Below are 20,270 nucleotides of genomic sequence, written 5' to 3' on the forward strand. Positions count from 1 at the left end.
GAAGTCTTTCCGGCAGCTGCAGATCAGGAGAAGGGTTTTAGCCTCAGCGCCAACTAAACTGAGCTTCTTCCAGTGCTCCCCCGCAAATGCTTCAGCCACTTTGACTCACCCCTGGAGTGCCCTCCTCTACATAGCAAAATACTATTTCTACCCTTGGAGTGCCCTCCTCTGCATAGTGAAATACCACTTTTATCACTGGAAAGCCCTCCCCACCCTCCTCTGCCTAGTGAAATACCATCCTTATCCCAGGAGTGCCCTCCTTTCCCTAGTGCAATACCACCTTTACCATTGGAGAGCCCTCCTCACCCTCTCTGTATAGTGAAATATTACTTTTTCCTCCAGAAAATATCCTTAACCATTTGAGACACATTCTCTCCCTTGTCCAACCTGATTAAAAGCTCAGGGGGCAGGTCTTAGGTATGTCTCTCTGTCTCTCTGTCTTCTCTCTCTCTCTCTCTCTCTCTCTCTCTCTCTCTCTCTCTCTCTCTCTCTCTGTGTGTGTGTGTGTGTGTGTGTGTGTGTGTGTGTGTTTCTCTCTCGCTCTCTCTGTCACACACACACATTTCCCTTGCCCTTTGTCTAGTATATCAGTAAAGGCTTAATTTTTTTCTTTGTTTTTCTTTTTGGTTTTTGTGGGGCAATATAGTTAAGTGACTAGCCCAAGGTCACCCAGATAATAAGTATCAAGTGGTTGAGGTTGGATTTCATTTTGAGATGTTCTTGGTTGAACCAAAGAAGGTGAAGATATTTACTGATTCAGAAAATGTTTACTGACTGCCCACCATGGCCACAACTTCAATCCCTCTAATCCCTTAAGTCGGCCCCCTTGCCCCCTGTATTTAGCCTGAGACCTTGCCAATCTTATAATGGTATCCCTCAGCTTCCATACCCTCTGTAGCTACACTTCTGCCTGCAGAGGAGGGCAGTGTGGGAGAGGGCAGCTGTGATGGGGAGTGGCCTCACCCAGGGCGGCTGGCATTGACCTGCCAGGCATTCCCAAAGTCAGCATCACTGGAAGCCAGCTTCCCACTAGGAAGGATCTTGTCATCTTTCTTGTTCCCATTGAAGTTGCCACACATACCACACAGCTGGCCCTTGTATCCCGGCCCCACTCTCACAAACAGGGTGTTTCGTCTGTTGTATTGGACTTCCAGCTCCTTTCCTACTCGGAGAAGCAGCAGGTCCTTCTCCTGCTGCACATTCGCCTGTGGCCCCAGCTGTACTGGCAGGGAGATTGTGAGCCCATTCACCTGGTAAGGGAAGGCTAGATCTAATCCGAGAAAACTGGGGGCTTTGGAATATATAATTTCATCTACAGGCTATATATATATATATATATTATATATATATATATATAGTAAATATAACTTCATCTACAGGCTATATATATCATATATAGTTAATATAACTTCAAATATAGGTTGAAAAATGGCTTCAGCAATTCTGAATAGGAATCCTCATCTGAAGCTGAGAATGAGGAACCACCTTTTATATTTCAGCTTCCTAGGGAAGGAGACATCACAGTTCTCCTGTATCTGGCCAAAGCCAATCTCTGGCATCTTGAAAGTTTTTCAGTCTCCAGGTTTACCCCCTAGAGAGGGGAGACCCCAACACTATCTTCTGTAGCCAGGCCACCTCACTTACCTCAGAGCTCTCCATAGGCTCCTAACATGTTCTTGTTACTGAATAATAATAGCAATTAATTAAATAATAATGGTTCACTGAGTAATTAAAATAATAATAATTAAGAACTAAATATTCATAATAGATTATCTCTGGCTTATTTTCATATTTGGCAGACGGTTTCTTATCTCCTCTTTTAACCAACACATAACCAGATCCCCTTCTTCAGCCAAACAATTGGTGAATTTATCAGGTTCAGGATTATTTTAAAGGTGGCTGTCCTTCCCCAAGTAATAAGAACATTAAATATGTTGTCCTGAAATCCTACTAAGCATTCTAAAACCAGATAGAAATGACTTCTGGACTAGCTGTGACTCTATTTATCTACATCATGGAGTTGATCATTTTTGTCTGTTTAGAATTACAGAGATCTCAGAATTGGAAAGATTATCTGGTTTATTCTATAGCTGAGCTATATATAAAATATATAATATATAACATAGGCTATATATAACACACATATACAATATATAATATATATAATTTAGGATATTTATCCCAATATATGTGTGTGTGTATATATATGTATGTATATATATATATATATATATCTGTATATTCACACACATATATGTCTCTCTCTCTCTAAATATATACAATTTCGGATATTTCCATGAAAGACTGAGCCAGTGAGCATCAGCCCTGTGTTTGAATTCCTAAAGTAAGACAGTGCCCAGTCTCTCCCAGCACAGTCTTTTCTTATTATTAGGAAAAGTTTCCTTATATCTGGCCAAAACCTGCCTCTCTGCCTTCTGAGGCCAAACCAAAAGAGTCAAATCCAGGAAGTTTTAAAATGCAGATGAAGGAGAGAGTCTGTATTAGAAATAGAATCTAATTTGAGGATGGACTCAACCTCGTATGAGGATGAGAGCTGGTAGCAGAATTGGGGTTTGGAGACTGACTTTATTGTTGAGTTCTCCCCCAAAGGGGGACCTTCTTCCTGTTCATTTTCTCCTTTTTCAATCCCTGCTTACCTTGACTGGCTGGCCACGGTCAAAGACCACATGGGCCTTGAAGTCCCCGTTCCTGAGCCACACCTCCACATGGGTCACAAAGGAGACTCTCCGGCTGCGGAAGTTTCGGTTGGTGGCCTCCACTCGGTAGAAAAGACCCCCAGGAGGAGAGGCTTCCTTACATGTGTGGGACAATTGATAGGTGCAGGTGCCTTGGAAGTGAGCAACTGCACCATCAAATGTAAAGTAGTGAGGATCCCCAGTGGCTGTGCAGATGCCCATGGGGTTCTGACAGCCCAGCTGTCCAGCCTGCAGAGCACATAGCTCCCCTTCAGGACACCGGGCCACAGCACAGCGGAATTGACCAGGAGCATCACAGCTACAGCGGCGGGTACAGTGAGAAAGCCAGACCAACTCTCCGACCTAACAGGATGGGGGGCGGGTAGAAGATGCTGTCACTAATACACTAATATCTGGTCCCTAGCAAGGGGTTGTAGGGATGGCTGGGTTGGGGTAGGAGATGCTGTCACTAGTAATGGTCCCTCCCAGTTGGGGGATGCTGGGGGAGGCTGGGGGAGAATAGGGATGGGTTTCTTTCGATATATGTGGGGTAGAGTCTGAAACAGTGGGTTGGAAAGGGTGCTGGGCCAAAGCCCCAGATTGATATAGACTTAGATGAGGCTGAAGGAAGACAAACTTAAAAAGAAGCTTCATCAATCTAGAAAGGAAAAAACCTAAAGAGTATAAGCTTAATATCCCTAGAGTCAGGGAGGGGACAAATAAAGGAAACCCAGACATGTTTAGGACAGATAAACAAAATCCTACATTATATCATGTGAAGAAAACCTGAGGAAGGCATTCTGTCGAAAGGTCACATATCCTGAAAATATAAAGCCTCAAAAAGAGAAATGACTGGAATGTTGTGAGACAGCCTGAACCTGTGAGGACATCCGGGACCTCCCTCAGCCTACCCCTCCAGCTGTCATCATAGAAATGCCTTTGGTAGCTGAACCTTGGTGCTGACCCCAGTTTGTGGAAATGGTGAGGGGGGGGAGGATCGGGAGCAAGGGTCAGACTGTCTTATTGAGGCTGAGGATTAGAATGAATTAAATGTTACCTAATCCTACTCACTCATTTTACAGATGATGATGAAGATGTTCCAGGAAATTAAGTGACTTTTCCAAGGGCACACACATAAAGTAAGAATTCAAGACAGAATTAGAGGCCATGAACATTGGACCTTGAGTCTAGCCTCAGATACTAACTGTGATCCTAGAGAAATCACTTGAATCGCTGCCTGCCTCAGTTTCCTCACCTGTAAAATGGGGATTATTAAAATAATAGTACCTCCTCAGGATTGCTGTGAGGATCAAAAGAGATAATATCTATAAAGCACATCAAGTGCTCTATGATGCTAATTATTATATTATTATTATTATTATTATTGATTTGTTGCTGTTGTTAGCCAGGTGGGTCACGTCACCTCTCTATCCTGCCTCTTCTGCCAGTCTGCACACTAGGCCTTTCTCTGTATTCCATACTTACCTTGTAGTAGCGCCCCTCATTCTCACAGCCACATTGGGCTGGTAGAACACACCTGTTCCCACTCCACAGGTAGCCCTCAAAACAGGCACAGCCCTCAGAGCAACTTGGGTTAGCAGGCAGAGGCAGAGGAACCGCAGCACAGAACCGGACCTTGGCGGGGTCTCGGCAGAGGTGATAATGACTGTGGGCCGGACAATCTGGGTCTGGGAAGGGGAGGAACAGTATGGGGGTGAGGAACACCAACTGGTTCATGGCATAGTCCACGGACTGGTTTCCACACTGGCCTACTCCAGTTCTGTTTGCACACATTGCCAGACTAACCTCCCTAAAATACCACTCTGGCCAAGGCGCCCCTCCCAGCTTAGGAACCCAAAGTGACTCACTGCTACCTCTCATATCAAATCCCAATCCCTCAACTTATGTCTCAAGGCTACTCATAATATAACTACATCCGGCCTGGCTGCCTTGTTTCCCTTCTCTTGTTCAAAGGAGGTTAAATAGTCCCTCTCATCCAACTAGAAAAGTTTTCTCACTAGCCCCAGAAATATATGCTTCTTTTCACCTTTCCAAATCTTTCCTGTCTTTCAAAACCTAATTACAGGGATGGCTAGGTGGTGCAGTGAATAGAGCAACAGCCTTGGAGTCAGGAGTACCTGGGTTCAAATCCAACCTCAGACAATTAATAATGACCTAGCCATGTGGCCTTGGGCAAGCCACTTAACCCCATTGCCTTGAAAAACCTAAAAAAAAAACCCCAAAAACAAAACCCTAATTACATACGGACTCCAAGGGAGACAAGATGGCACAATGGATAGAGAGCTGAGCCTGGATTCAGGAAGACCTGAGTTCCAATTCAGCCTCAGATACTTCCTAGCTGTGTGACTCTGGGCAAGATCTTTCATTCTGTCTGCCTCAGTTTCCTTATCTGCAAAATGAACTGGAAAAGGAAATGACAAACCACTCTTGTATTTAAAAAAAAAAACCCAAATGGGGACATGAAGACTAAGACAAGACTGAAATGTCTGAATCACAATACCCCAAAACTTCCTTAGGTCACCACCACAGTGACCTAACCTTGCCTTCCCGATTTCCTTAGCCTTTATGTCTTTCTGATCCCAGTTTGGACTGCGTGATGGCCCTTTGGCTGATCTGTGGCTCTGGAAGGACACAGAGTTGCCCGTGGTTAAAGATAGATGCCTTCCATCTCTATCTCCAGAGAGAATAGCTGTCTGTAGGAGATCGTGGACCCTTTTGTTAGATCATCCAAGCAAGATAATAAAGGTTCTGCTAACCAGAACCATAGCTGCTACTCATTTTGCTTCCTTTCCTTCTCCCTGTAATGCTTAGCATAGAATAGATACTTCATTTTTTAAAGTTTTAAATTTATTGTTATGCATCTTCTTTTGACCTCTTTGTTATATTCAACAACTCAAAACCCCACACACTTTTTTCTGTAAGGAAAAATTGGGGAATTAGCAGACTTACATGTCTAATCAGGGCTATACTACAGCAATGCAGAAAATAATGATACTTCTATTCAGTGGGAGAGAAATAAAAAACTTGGTGAGTGAATGAATGAATGTGTGATGTTTTATCTCAGGATCCCAATTCTGTTGCAAATCATAACTCAAATGGACAAGCTTCTCAGATCCAGTTCCATTCTCTATGATTTCTAAAAGTTCTGCGAGGCAAGAATAGCAGGTCTTTTAAAATATTTTTAAGGAAATAAAATTTTTTTAAAAAATCCAACACTCTTAAACATCGATTCTGGTTATCTCATTGGAAACTGTTTGGGGGCAATTCAATTCAACTAAGTCTAATGTAACACTGTGATGTACAAGATGTTTCCAGATCAGGACTGACTCACCACAGAAGGAGTTGTTCCTCCAGAAGCCAATGGTAATGTTTGCTCTCTGACAGGCAGCAACATAAGACTGGACAGAGAGACAGAGAATGGTTCTATTGCCCATGGAGAGACACATGTCATTGGCACAGCTGGCCACATAAGGTTCTGGGTCGATCTCAGCATGGCAGGCAGAGAATGGTCCCTGGGGGTTTTGGAGGATCCAACACTGTGCCTTTCCCTGAATAAGCTGCTTTTGGTCTGCGCAGGTTGGGCAACCACCATGAGGACAAGGATCGTCACAGTCCTTGATTTTCCACTTAGAAGTCAAGTTCTCAGCAGTTTCTCCCCTGACAGAGACCTGGACCTGGAGCTCATCCTCAGGACTCCAACTAAAATTCCCACAGAGTCCACAGGTGTGGCCTTCATAGGTAGGGGGCAGGGAGAGGAAGAGACTGTAGGCAAGATCAGAACTAAGTGTCAACCCAAAATCTGTCCTTAGAGTCAAATGGAACCCATCTGGATATAAGATGATGCCACCAGAATTGAAGCTCAGTGGAAGGAGCAGAGACTCTCCATTCACCTGGGGAAACAAAAGATAGCCAGAGAACTGTGGGGTGCAATCTCCCCAGGGATTGTGGAAAATGGATATTGGTGAGTCTAGATGTAGAGTATCCATGAGGATTCTTTAATATGGACCTACCTCCACCAGACCTGGGGTTTTTTTTTGAAGATGGATCGTGGTCCCATTGATCAGGATGAGCACCTCTGAGATCACAGATGTGGGAGTGCTTGATCTGTATTCCTTCTTAACTTCCACTCTGAAAAAGGGCAGGGACTCCAAGGAACCACATAGCTCAGAGAAGACGTATTTGCAGGTCCCTGGAAAGTCATAAGTCTTCCCATCAAAGGTGATGTGCTGTGATCGTCCTAGGATCTGGCAGGTGCTAGGGACGAGGTTGTGGCATCCAAAGACGCCCTTCAGGATGCCACACCTCTCCCTAGGTCCACAAGAGGAGTTGGAACAGTGTACCTTATGGGTAGAGGCATCACAGTGGCAGAAATGCTGGCAGTCCTTCCCTTCCCAAAAGGTCTCCTCAGGCAGATAGTATCTGCCCTCCAAGGTGCAGCCACACTGAGATGGGGTCACACAGTCAGTGCCACTCAATATGAAGCCCTGGTCACACTGGCAGCCCTCTTGGCATGGAGTCTGACATTGGTCAGCCAGAGTAGGGTCTGTGCAGGAATTAGGGCAAGAGGATCCACAGAGTTCATAGTGGCTGTGGATGGGACAGGCTACCTCTGCAAAATAGGATAGTGGGCATTAGAATAAGAAAAATGCTCTTAAGAGCAGATCTCCCCAAGATCCTGAGGGATGTCTTAAAGGAAAGTTAGGGGAAGCTAGATTTACCAGATAAGATGCTTATCTGTATGCTTATATTTATATAATGTATGCTTGTAATTAAAAGTCAGGCTGTATGATAATGTATGATACAATTAAAAGAGCCAGAAGATCTGGGTTCAGAAGGAAGTAAGTCAATCAACAAGCAATTATTCAATTATTAACCAACTACTATGAGCCAGACTCCAGGGACACAGAAAAAGGTCAAAGACAGGCCCTGCCCTCAGAGAGCTTACAGCCTAATGGGATAAACAATAGGCAAATAACTATGCTGAACAAGATTTATACAGAGCAAATTGTAGAAGGAAAGGTACCAATGTGGGGAACCTGGAAAAGTTACTGGTGACTTTCTGGACCTTAATTTCTTCATCTGTAAAATGAGGGGTTCATACTACAATCTTCCAGTTTTGTCAGACAATGGATCAAGCAGATTTGGGAGAAAGTTTAACTTGAAAAACTCATCATGGATGAGGTCAGAACTTATCTAAACTCCAACCTCCTCTTGAACTTGTTTATAATTCTAGTCTTTATCCTCTATTTATTCTTTTCCCTGTACAGTAAGTCTACCTTCAACTTTTCTAAATGTATTTCTTCTTGCCTCAATGAATGTCTCTTGGTTCTAGAATGGGAGCTTTTGTGGAAACAGCTACTTTACACTCATTTTCCTCAGGAAGTCACAATTGCCTAAAGCAAGGTGCACCCATATTCCTTCATTCATCCAACATAAGCATCTACCCAACCTGGTGTATGGCTCAGTTGGCACTGGCAACAGATTAATTGGAAAGTGCTCAGGTGTCATGGGCTCATGACACCACCAGTCACCACCAAGGTTCCCATGAAGTTGGGTTGGAGCTCAATCCTCCCACCAGTGGAGTAGGAGAGAGGGGGACGAAAGATTTCAAAGTTACATCTGTTTACCTCTGGGGTTTCTACTACCACAGTGTTTGTTCCCTGACTTGACTGAAGGTAAAATGAGTATTTGTTCTTTAAAAAAACCACACACATCAACCGAGATAAGATCTGCCAACTTTTGTTGAGGAAATCTTAGAGAATCATGGGTCTTAGATCTGGAAGGGACCTTAAGTGGTCATCTACTTCAACTTCCTCATTTTACCAAGATCCTGGAGATACCCAGTGTCACATGGTTAGTGATGGTGAACAGAATTGGAACAGAATGCTCATTATCTGAATTACAATTTGGGGTTCTTTCCACTAGATTGCCAGTGTGCATCACACAAGAGGCTGATAGAGGGTTGTAGTGGACAGAGAACTGTGGCCTTGAGATAGAAACAACAGTCCTTTTTTCCCTGTCACATATTAGGAGTCGGTAAGCATGCATTAAATTCCTATTGTATGATTTTAAGCATTAATCATTTCTGTGCCTCAGTTTCTGTAGTCTTATCATTGGAGAAAGAATTTGCCCTTTGTAAAAAACATGACTCAGGGCAGCTTTCTGCAGATTTATGACAGACTAACTCTCCACACTTTGGATTGGGATTTAACTGGGCCAAAGGTTTCTCTTGAGGGACTTTCTTCTACGCCCCATCTGGGGTGATTTAATGAATTTAGTAGATCATGCCTGTGAAAGCACTTGGAAAAATGGGACATCACAAGTATATAAAGTGACATTGTCTAAGGAAGAAGTAAAGTTGGCTTTCATATTTCTTGTGCTTAAGTTGAAAATCATTTGTAGGATGAGAGTGGAAAGGGAGAGGAAGAAACAGTGAAAGTCAAAGAGAAAAGACAAGAGGCCTCTGGGAAGTAGGGAGGGTAGCATAAGAAGATTCTAGGGGAAGCAGAATTGATGGTCACTCACCACAGCCCACCCAGTGTCTCCAGGCTTGGATAGTGAGCCCATGGCGCTGGCATTGTTGGGCATAACTGCGCAGAACTTCACACAGAGGCCTCAGGATCACCCCAGAGGCACAGAGATCATGGACACAGTTCTCCACATGAACCTGGGCATCTGCTACCTTATCACAGGCACGGAATGGCCCATCCTGATCCCCGAGCAAGCCACAAAAGTCCCGGGACCGATACCGAGCCTCTCTTTCCTTGGTGCATTGGGGTGCTGGGCCCATGGCAGAGCAGTGGGCAGGGGAGCCTGAGTCCTTCCAGCTTTCTATGAAGGCTTGGGCATCGGGGAGAAGTGAGCCATTAGGACCTTGGAAGTCGTCCTTGGGGTTTCCGTTGAAATTCCCACCCAGACCACACAGGAAGCCTGCGTAGGTCTCAGGCACCATGATAGAGACATAGTGTCGCCAGTCAAAGGTGACCAAGAGCCCAATATCTGTCTGAAGCACAGACCCTGAGCCGCTGAAGTAGACATGGATACGGCCCCCAGCCAGAGTCAAGGGCAGATTCCTCTGAGATCCATTTACCTGGGACACAGCAAAAATGTAGACCTATAGAGTCTCCCCCTTCCGGAACCCCCCTGGATGCGCTACAGACTAACCCCTGATCTCTCTCTCTCTCTCTCTTTTTTTTTTTTAGGTTTTTTGCAAGGCAAATGGGGTTAAGTGGGTTGCTCAAGGCCACACGGCCCAGGTACTCCTGACTCCAGGGCCGGTGCTTTATCCCCTACACCACCTAGCTGCCCCAAAAGCTGACTTTTTTTTAGGTTTTTTTTTTTGTAAGGCGGTGGGGTTAAGTGGCTTGCCCAAGACAGCGAGGTAATTATTAAATGTCTGAGACCGGATTTGAACCCAGGTACTCCTGACTCCAGGGCTGGTGCTTTATCCACTGCACCACCTAGCCGCCCCTAACCCCTGATCTCTTGTGTGACTACCTTGGTTTCTCTCAATCAACAGAAAGCTCTCCAAGAAAACTCTTCCATGTGGTGTAGGAGGGCTATGTCTTCTCTGCTAGACCAGGATGTCTTAGTTCCCCTGGGAGGTGTGGAGGGTGTGCCCTGCTAGGCATCACTGTGACTCTCGAGGGCAACAAGCAAGGCAGCAGTATATGCGGGAGGTAATGGACAGCCCTCTGGTAAACTCAACCTCCAAGTAAAATCAATCTGAGGGGAAGGGCCAGATGCAGGAAGGTTCCCAAGGAGTTATTAGGGAGCGCTGTCTAGGTGGTATGGAGGAGAAAACAGGCAACAGTTCCTAAACTCTGCCTGCCAACCCAGTGACCTGGCCATCTCCCGGGCTCTTACTCAGCTGACACTCACCTGTACCTTTCCAGGTGCTTTGGAAGACATTACGATCTTTTCCCCATACATATTCACTTCCACTTGCCGGGTCCAGGCCACAGCAATGGAGCTACGGTGTTCATTCTGCACATGCACAGAAAAGACTGGTGGCCACACCTGGGCATGGCAGCTCTGGGTCAGTGTGTAGTGGCAAGCACCCTGGGCTGTGAAGGCCACCCCATCAAAGGTTTTGTAATGAGGGTCCCCTGCTACCCAGATGCTACCATCATCCCCAGGGATGCAGCCCCTGACCCCATCCTGCACCTTACACACTTCTCCAACTTTGCAAGCATAAGGGTGACAATGCACCGGCTGCCCAGGACCCTCACATGAGCATTTCTGACTACAGTTATCATTGAGCACTTGGGCCCCCACTGGGAAGTAGCGGCCGTGGAGAGAGCAGCCACAATGGGTCTGGGGGATGCAGGCTCCGCTGCTGAGGAGGTATCCAGAATCACAGGCACATCCCTCCCGACATGGTCCCTTGCAGAACAGTGGAGCCAGGGAATCCAAGCAGCTGGCCCCACAGGGACTAGTACAGGCCTCATAGTGACTGTTCTTTGGACATGACATATCTGGAGGTTGGAGGAGAAAGAAATGAATCACTTGGGAGACAAAGCAGACCAACTGAGAGGGAGGGAGACCGACTTTGATGAGAGAATGAAGAGAGATTCAAAGAGGGAGGGAAGCAAAGTCCTAGAGAGATAATAATAATTGAGAAAAAATAATAACAATGTTAGTTGATATTTATATGAGGCTTGAGGCTGAGCTCTTTAAGACCCTTCACACATCCAGTTGCCCTCTTCTGAATGCTTGCTAACTCATCTTGAGCAATGGCACCCCAAACCAAACACAGTACTTCAGACAGGGTCTGATCGAGGCAGAGAACAGAGGGACTGTGGCCTCATTTTTCCTAGAACCTAGACCACAGTGAATGTAATCCTAAGTCACATTAGGGGGTTAACCCTAACTCTAATCCTAAATTTGCTGCCACACCACCACCTATGCCCCCCATCCTACAGATCTGTATCAGACAAATTATTGTCCAATCCAGTAAATTAAGGCTAATGACTCGGCTTCAGTCACATGGTGATAGGTGTCAAACCGGGCCACCAGTGGAGGAGATGGATAGGCCTTGAAGCCCACTGACCAAGTAGTGCCCCCCCTTAGATTATGGTTCCTCACCCCGGCTTTCCTCACCACAGAAGCTTTGGCTCCTCCATGTGCCCACAGTGATGTTGGCAGCCTGGCAGCTTCGAGCATAGGCTGCCAGGGCCTGGCAGAGGACAAGAGGCTCTCCTTCAGCACTACACAACTCCTCAGCACAGCTTTCCACAAATGGCCTTGGGGAAAGAACCTGTGCACAGGCAGCAAAGGGTCCCGGGGATGCCTCCAGCAGACCACAAGTCTCACGGCCTGTGTACAAGACCATTTGATCTGGGGGACGGTTCGGGACTCTATGTCCACATGACTTGTCTGTTTGCCAGCTGGTAACCAAAAGGGTGGGCTGCCACTGTGGGGTCCCTGAAGGGGTCAAAGCCTCTGCCCCACACAGTCCCCTCACATTGCTGCCCAGTGTGGCTGGCACAGTGAGAGCTATACGCCCCTCTTGTACCCACAGCTCCAGACCAAAGTCAGTAGTGAGGTAGGTGGCAAAGCCGCTGACATGGGCAGTGAGGCTCCCCTCAAAGAGCTGTATGGGCATTAAGAAGCGGAGGCCATTTACCTAGGAGACAAAGAGAGAGGGATAATGGGCCTCTCAGCTCTGACAGAGGACACAGACATCAAACGGACCCAGAGAACTTTGGGGTGGGGGGAAAGTGGCATAAAATAGCTCTTACTTTAAGAATTACAAATGAGCTAAGAGCTCTCTTAACTTAGAGAACATGAGTCATAGACCTAAGTCCCATCCTGCTGTTCTATTCTCTATCTCCCATACTTCCTATTCATCCCTCCATATGTGAACCCCATTTCCTACTCCCCAACATGACCCCTTTTGTCCTAACCCTCCCCCATGAGACACCCACCATAAATCACAGAATTTTAGTTTGAAGGGACTTCAACAGCTACTACTCCAACTCATATCTGAAGGGAACTCCCACTATCACCCGCCCAACGAGTGACTGACCATCCACCTGTATCTTGAAGACCTCCAAGAAAGAGGAGCTTACTCCCTATAGAGGTAGCCCAGTTTTTTTACCTCAAGTCTAACTTCTACCTGCCTTAGTTTCCACATCTAAACACAAGTATAAAATCCACCTTGTTAGAATTAGCTCAATGTTTAAGCTTATTGAGATGTTTGGGGAACCTGTTATCTCCTAGATTTCCCGCAGAGATTGCTATGTTAGTATTATTTCAATATCATTATTAATAATAGTAGCATCTCAGAATCATAGAATTTGAGAGTTGAAAGTGGTCATCCAGAGGTCATCCAGTCTAGCCTGTGAGAATGAGAATGAGAATCCCTGCTGCATACAGCACATCCAATAAACACCTACCAATACATCAAGACTCCTATTGAGGGAAAATCCAAGTTATCTCTTGATTAACTTTTTTTTTTGTTGTTTTTTGCAAGACAACATGGTTAAGTGACTTGCCCAAGGTCACACAGCTAAGAAATTATTGTGTCTGAGGTCAGATTTGAACTCGGGTCCTCCTGACTCCAGGGCCTGTACTCTATTCACTGCATCACCTAACTGACCTATTCTTTTTTTTTCCAATGGGAGACTTGGGGTTAAGTGACTTGTCCAGGGTCACACAACTAGCACATCTGAGGCTGGATTTGAACTCAGGTCCTCCTGACTCCAAGGCTGGTGCTTTATTCACTGCACCACCTAGCTTCTCTTCTTGATTAACTTTTTCCGGTTCTCCTCCCTTTTTCACTTCTTCAAATCCAGACTCACCTGCACGTGACCTATTGCTCCATTTGGCACCACGACCTCTTGGCCATGGATCAGGAGCCGTAGCTGGAACCTTGGTGTCTGGCTTGTCCCCTTGCTCTCCACCTTGACTTGGAAGCCAAGCACATTGTCAGGGGCCTGGGCCAGGATGTATGTGCAGGGGTGGAGGTGGAGCAGGTACCCAGAGAAGGTACGAAGGTGCCCATTGGGCCCTAGCTGGCATGAGGGCCCCTGGTGGGCCTGGCAGTAGAAGAAGGGGTAGGTGGCATGGCACTGCTGTTCTGCCTGGCATGACTCAGGCCAGCACCAAACTTTCTGATTAGTTGGGCATTTGCACCGATATCCACAAGTACTGCTATTCCAGAAGGTGGCACCAATGGGCAAGAATTGGGCTGAAGAAAGGTAATGAGATGAGATACACTCAGACATCTGGGTCCCAGAGGGTAATGAGACTGGGGGACTGGGGGACTGGGGGACTGGGGGACTGGGGGACTGGGGGACTGGGGGACTGGGGGACTGGGGGACTGGGGGACTGGGGGACTGGGGGACTGGACAACAGTGACCTTAAGGCAAGCATTGAGGACAGAGCACCTGGGTTTCTGAGGAGAATGGGACTAAGGGATCAGGAACTGGGAGGGCTGGGTCCTTATGACTACTCACCTTTGTAGACACAGCCGTTTGGGACTATGAACTTGTCTGTTCGGAAAACCCACAGCCCTGGAATGCCCACATTACTGGTGGAGGTTATGTGGATGATGGCAGAAGTCCTAGAGCCAGGGATGTTGAAATAGTCCTGGGCTGTGCCACTGTTGAAACCAGCCTGGGGGGAAGTGACCCAGGTGAACCTAAATGCTTCCCCACCTGCAGGTCACCACTCCTCTGGGAACCTTTGGGTAGAAAACCCAGAAGACTTCCCCCACCCCTGCCCAATCCCTTGACCTCCACCTGTGCTGGGGTCCCTCCCAGGCCATTGCTGGGATTCCCTCCACTGGACACTCCTGTTGTCCACTGTATGTCACCATAATTCAAAAGAACATAAGAAGCATTGGTCCCAAAAGCCAGCACTGCCTGGAAAGTATTCACCTATGAGAATGGAGAATGGTATGAGAGCGTGGTGAGTTTATAGGTGAGAATGTATAGGATATCTTCTAATCCTCAAAAGGATTCTGTGGACTAGATCTAGGGAAAGAGTTCTAGGGTGGCAGTGATTAGATGGGGGCCTTCTCTACCCTCTCACAAAAATTGCTGAGTTTTAGACATCAAACAAGTCTCAACCACTTACTTTTTCCTGTTTCTTTATCTCTTATCTCTTTCTTCCACTCCATCCTTCTGCTTAGCAAATGTCTCTCTCAACCCATCTGCCTTTTTTTCCCATCTGGTTCTGGTTCTTTCTTCTTTTCTCTCTCTCTCTCTCTCTCTCTCTCTCTCTCTCTCTCTCTCTCTCTCTCTCTCTCTCTCTCTCTCTCCATCCTTCCTCACCTACTCTGGTCCATGGACCTTTTGAAATCTCAGAACATGGACCTTTGGAACCCTCAGAGCCTAAGAACCACCAAGAGGATGTGGTCTTTGGGCGTCTGGTTCCCTAGTCCTTCATATTTTCCCTTCCCTCACCTGTTCGGTCTGGGATCTGTAAAAGGGGACTCGGTCCCAGGTAGCCACAAACAGAGAGTGAAGACTGGTCCCTCGGGAGCCAGGAAAGGCAGTGGCCAGTTCTCTGGAGGCGCGGTGAAGCAGACTGGGCCGCCGGCTCTCTCGGTACCACACCTGCCCTATCTTGTCAGTGGTTATATCAGCCCAGAATGGAGCCACAAATGCCCGGCCATCCTCAAGAGGGAAGGCATGAGGGATGAATTGGGATACTGGCACCTCAAAAGAGATCAGGCCATTGGTGTTCACCTGTGCAGGATGATGGAGAAGTCCAGGGCACAGAAATCAGGGAAGAAAGTGGAAGGAAGGGAGAAGTAATAGGGTCAAGGAGAGAGGGAGTAAAAACTATTTGAGAAGGGATAGGGGATAGGGGACAGGAGAGGAGGGAACTTGGAGGAAAGGAAGAGAATGGAGTCCTAGGGAGGAGGTAGTGGTGGAATCATGGGGCTGGAGACCAGGCAGGGCTGAGATGGCCATGGAGAATGGAAGGGTTGGAATCAAGAAAGCTAGACTCACATAGACATCTTGGTAAGTGGCTCCAAAGAAGCTGAAGGGTTCGGAGAGTTGAAACTTTGGAGAATGACCATCATCTGCCCTAAGGACACTCTGATCTCCATGCTCAGGGCCAAAGGGATACAGGAGGGTGGCTGGGGGTTCAGGGGCTTCTCAGAGCACAGAAACAGCCCCTTCCCTCAGGGCTTCAGGACAGAGACCTCATCCTCTTATTAACCACACTCCCCTCTCAATTATATACAAGGCCTCCCAAACCCTAAGCATTAGCAAAGGGAATCTTGGCCCTGCCTTGGTTTGATCCTTTTGGGTGTCTTGCCTTTCTATAAGACCCCAGACAGTGTACTGCACTGCCTTACCCTAACCTCACCCCCCCTACCCCAATAAGTGGAAGACTCCCAGGAGTCAAATCTACCTTACTCTGGCTAGAGACTTTCCAAGAGTATTAAATTCATGTTTCTCCCCTCTTTGCCCCCCTTGTCCAGGACAGGGTTGGAGAGCAGACTCCCTACTCTGCATGCTATTTCCCCACCATTGCTCTTCAGGTCTCATCATGTAGGGTACCACTCTTTCCTACCCTGGGGCCCCAACTCACCAGCTGCATCCTGACCCTGGGTCAAGGGCCCCTGCAAGGCTGGGGACAGCAAAAAGAGAATGAGCGGTAGTTGAGCTTTTTCCCTGTTGTCTTCCTCCCACTCTCAATCCCAAACTCACCTACAACCAACAGCCAGAACATTCCCATGGCCCCCCTGATCTAGATCTAAAGGTTGAACATTATATACATCAGCAAATGGGGTAGGGTCACCCTAGCACCTGGGTGGAGTTGGGGTCTGGGCCAGAAAACTCACTGGTTTGGATCAGCAGCTCTCACTGCTGCCTTTACCTTGAAGCCTCATTTCTATTGTTCCTGAGGTCCATGGGCTATAGGGGGGCCCCTGAGAGGAGAGGCAGATCCTAGTTCCCATCACTTGTGGCCAAGGCAGAGCCAGGTTGGGGGGAGGGAAGATGAAGAACAAGGAGGAAAGCTCATTTAGGATTGTATAAGAGTTGTGTATTTAGTTACCAGAGAGGCCATGGGTTGGAACAGGCATCCATGGAGAAGTATTTATTTTACAGAAAGGAAAAAGCCGGACTGAGAACTTCAACTCCTGGAGACCAGGAATTAAATAATCTCCTTTTGTGTTTGTATTTATTCACAGCAATTTGAATATAGTAAATCCATTAAAAATGTTTATTGAGTTGAATTCAAAAAAGTATGGATTTTTTAAAACTCTTTATGGTGAAGAAGTTTCCAAAATGGGCTTAAAATTCCTGCCACAATTGTGTCTGTGTGTGTGTGTGTGTGTGTGTGTGTGTGTGTGTGTGTGTGTGTGTTAGGGACTGGGGTGGGGGAAAAGAGGGCAACAAGGGAAAGCAGCAGAGTGGGGACTTCCAGTCCTCATTTACTTAAGATTTTCTAGGGATTTCTATAGACAAAAATGAAAACACTAGTTGGGAAAGAGGCCTGGTGAGGCTAATGGTATCAGTGTGAAAGAAATAAGTGAATGCAACGTTATCATGATAGCAGGGAAAATCAAGATGATTGTGTCCATGCCCATCCCCCCCTTTGCCCTCCTCTTCCCTTCCCTTCTGACTGCTTTACTCCCTGCCACTGTTCCTGTAAGGTCTCATGTTAACAATTAACTGCCACTAGAATTCAGTATCCTGGGGATTGGATTGGGGGAGGTTAGGATATGATGTCATTAGGGATGATGGCAGCCCCTAATCTTGGGCAGAGAGATGAGAGAGGATGGCTTGGCCCCAGTCTTTCCCACCTCCTGCTGCCAATCCCTCAACGAGAAAGGTCAAAAAGCCAGCCATGAGTCTGCGCTTCTCAGAGTTTATTAGGGAATCATAATTTCAGGGTCTCCTTGACTTCTGGATCTTCCCAAGAGAAATGGCCAGATAAGTCCTCCATCTTCTCCCGATAAATCCAACTAAAACACTTGCTCTAAATCAATGTAAAAACATTCTTCCAGTCACCACAGATCCCTGGGTGGGAGAGAAGGCAGAAGATAAAACCATCTTAATTTCATTCCCCAGCTTCAACATCTTCTCCTCTCATTTTCCCTTTCCCTAGAACCCCATCATCCTATTCCTTCCTTTTCTACTTCATCCCTATAACTCTTCACCTTTCCAGAAGAAGGTTCCCTGACTATGGTCCATTATCTGAGAGGGGAAGCAGGCTGAAATTGGTCTGGAAGCTGCAATTCTCTACAATGCTCCAGGAGATCACTGTTCATCTCTATCCCCCAGAAATCTGACAATGAGGTCTATATTCCTTGCAAGGTCCTAGGGAAAGAGGAACCAGGAGCCTGGGATGACTGGTTGCTGGGCCCAGGGGAAGCCTTGGGGCAGGGGCTTAGTACTCTATTCCTCCAGGGAGCATGTTTAACCCTAACCTAACATCCCAGTTGATCCCCACTTGGATCATTCTTCTACTTTCTGGGCCAGTGGAAGCCAATCATATCCCTATTCATTGAGCTCATCTTTTTTGCTTCCAAGTTTACCCAAGTCCTATTAGTCTCCCCGGCCCAGCTCCTTCCTTTAAGAATCCCTCCTGATCATCCTGATCATTCCTTCTCTGAACACGTCTGTCCCTACCACTGACCTGGCAACTAATCAAGTCTGTCTTTGGGATGAACCTATCTAATTCCCTGGGTTATGCAAGGCATCCCAAGTATCCAGGATCACAGGGGCACAGGACCGCACCTCCCAAATTAATTATATTTTCAAGTATCCTGGACTCAAGTACTGGTGATATGGAGGTGAAAATTTATCTGGTCTACATCCTTACAGAGCTAACAGTCTGTGGGGCTTAAGCACTGATGATGATGATGATGATGATATGATATGATATGATATGATATAATAATTATAACTAGTATTTATATAATATTTAAGATTTACAAAATACTTTACAAATGAGACAGAATGGAGGACAATAGGGTCAAAGGAAGAAAAAGAGACTAGGAACTTTGAGAAAATTCTCTTTTTGCTGTGACATGCTAGGGAAAGCAAAGTAATTTCCAATTAATCTGGAAAGCCCTTGAGGATAGAGATGAAATCTTTGCCAACATGATACCTCATTTTAGATTTGGGATTTTATCAAAGCCCATACCCTTCCTTCTGCCTCTCCCATTCAGAAGGGCACCAGCCCCCTACCAGTTCCATTAAGTAACTCCTCCTTGAAGGCCTCTAGACTCTCTAGCTCTAGAAAAAATTCATCAACTTGGAGAAGTAAAAGAAGGAGACACAAACATCCCTTGGATCTTGAATGAAATAGATTTCCTGGGGGGAAGAGACAGAGGCTAGGTTGTCTGAAATGTTGGGGTAGTGGAGGTAGGAGAAAAAATTGGAAGGTCTTGTGCAGGACTGTGGAGATTCAGGATCATAATTCAATATATGACAATGGCCTCAGTTTGCTCCTTTGTAAAATTTGAGAATTAGATTTAGGCTCAAGTGCCTTCTAATCTTGAGTCTCACCTTGCCCCACTAAATAAAGCTCTGAATAGGGAGATGTGAGGACAATAGGAGGGACAGAGGTATGGCCAGTATTTGCTGCAGTTCAAAGAGGCTTAAGATCTCAAACATCCAGGAGGTATCTGAAAAGACAGGATAGAAAGAAGACCAAGTGTCCCCAATCTGGCCCCAAGTTTTTCCAGTCCTTTATGTAGAGGAACAGACTCCCAGCACCCATCTGTCTCCCTTGACTCCCTCTCTATCCTCCAACTCTCTTGCCAAGTCCCATCCTGTCTCTTAGCCCCATGCTCTGGACCTAATCCTAGCCCTGGAGCCTTAATTGACTTGGGGAAGGTGATGTTGAAAACATCTTAGACCTGGAGATCTTCTACAAACTTCAGAGTTTCAGAAGAGTGGTTAAGCTCAAGAAATAGAACATCCTTGTAGACTAAGAAATGTCCTAACCTGCTTCAGGACAATAGGAATGACTGTGTTTTAGAGTCTGGCCCAATTGCCTTGGCCCAAAGCTCTCTTTCTCCCAGATCCTGTTCCTAGGACCTAGGAGCTTCCTTTGCTCTTTTTGGCATCTTAGTTGTATCTGGGGGGAGAGGGGAAGGAGGGAAAAAGAGGAATTTCTTTAAAACTTATCTTAACCCTCTTATTGGAACCCACCTCAACCATTCGGAGTGGACAACGGAGAAGAAACTGGATCTCTTAGTCCAGTCAGTTGGCCCCTTCTTCTTCCTAATATCTCACTCAACCTCCTCCCCACGCCACTCCCACCCAGGTTCTACAGACCTGATGCAGAAAAAGAAGAGCTTGGCGGGGGGGACTGAGAGAGGGGTTAAATTTTCTCTGTTTCATGGGAAGGGGGAGAATAAGCATTTATGTAATACCTACTGTTTGCTGGACACTATTCTCTGCTCTTTTGCAAATATGAGCTCATTTGATCTCCCAAGAACCCTGCAAGGCAGCTGCTGTTATGATCCCTCTGTAAAGAAACTGAGATCCAGAGAAGTTAAGTGACTTGCTCAGGGTCACCCAGCTAGTAACTGTCTAAGGCTAGATTTGAAATCGTCTTCTGCACCAGCTG

At 46.4% G+C, this 20,270-nt stretch overlaps 1 protein-coding gene across 1 annotated transcript; it reads right to left on the bottom strand.

Moving 5' to 3' along the window:
- Window positions 1–1,162: 1,162 nt before the first annotated feature.
- LOC141508544 (alpha-tectorin-like) lies at window positions 1,163–16,418 on the bottom strand. Its single transcript, XM_074217273.1, has 15 exons — window positions 16,391–16,418; window positions 16,272–16,310; window positions 15,683–15,813; window positions 15,131–15,415; window positions 14,465–14,602; window positions 14,180–14,339; window positions 13,523–14,067; window positions 11,805–12,345; window positions 10,599–11,194; window positions 9,243–9,807; window positions 6,728–7,326; window positions 6,049–6,607; window positions 4,182–4,384; window positions 2,658–3,059; window positions 1,163–1,222 (listed from the first exon to the last, which is right to left on the bottom strand). The coding sequence occupies exons 1-15, from the start codon at window positions 16,416–16,418 to the stop codon at window positions 1,163–1,165; spliced, it is 4,851 nt and encodes a 1,616-aa protein (XP_074073374.1).
- Window positions 16,419–20,270: the final 3,852 nt, after the last annotated feature.

The sequence above is a fragment of the Macrotis lagotis genome, chromosome 1 (assembly GCF_037893015.1).
Source record: "Macrotis lagotis isolate mMagLag1 chromosome 1, bilby.v1.9.chrom.fasta, whole genome shotgun sequence".
Lineage (NCBI taxonomy): Eukaryota > Metazoa > Chordata > Mammalia > Peramelemorphia > Peramelidae > Macrotis > Macrotis lagotis.

Bases quoted from the DNA above. Each gene is read 5' to 3' on its own strand.
- LOC141508544 (XM_074217273.1), bottom strand. From the start codon at position 16,418: ATGGGAATGTTCTGGCTGTTGGTTGTAG. The intron at 16,311-16,390 runs GTGAGTTTGGGA...TGCTGTCCCCAG, and splicing joins GTTCTGGCTGTTGGTTGTAG to CCTTGCAGGGGCCCTTGACC. The intron at 12,346-13,522 runs GTGAGTCTGGAT...TTTGTCTCCTAG, and splicing joins GAGCAATAGGTCACGTGCAG to GTAAATGGCCTCCGCTTCTT.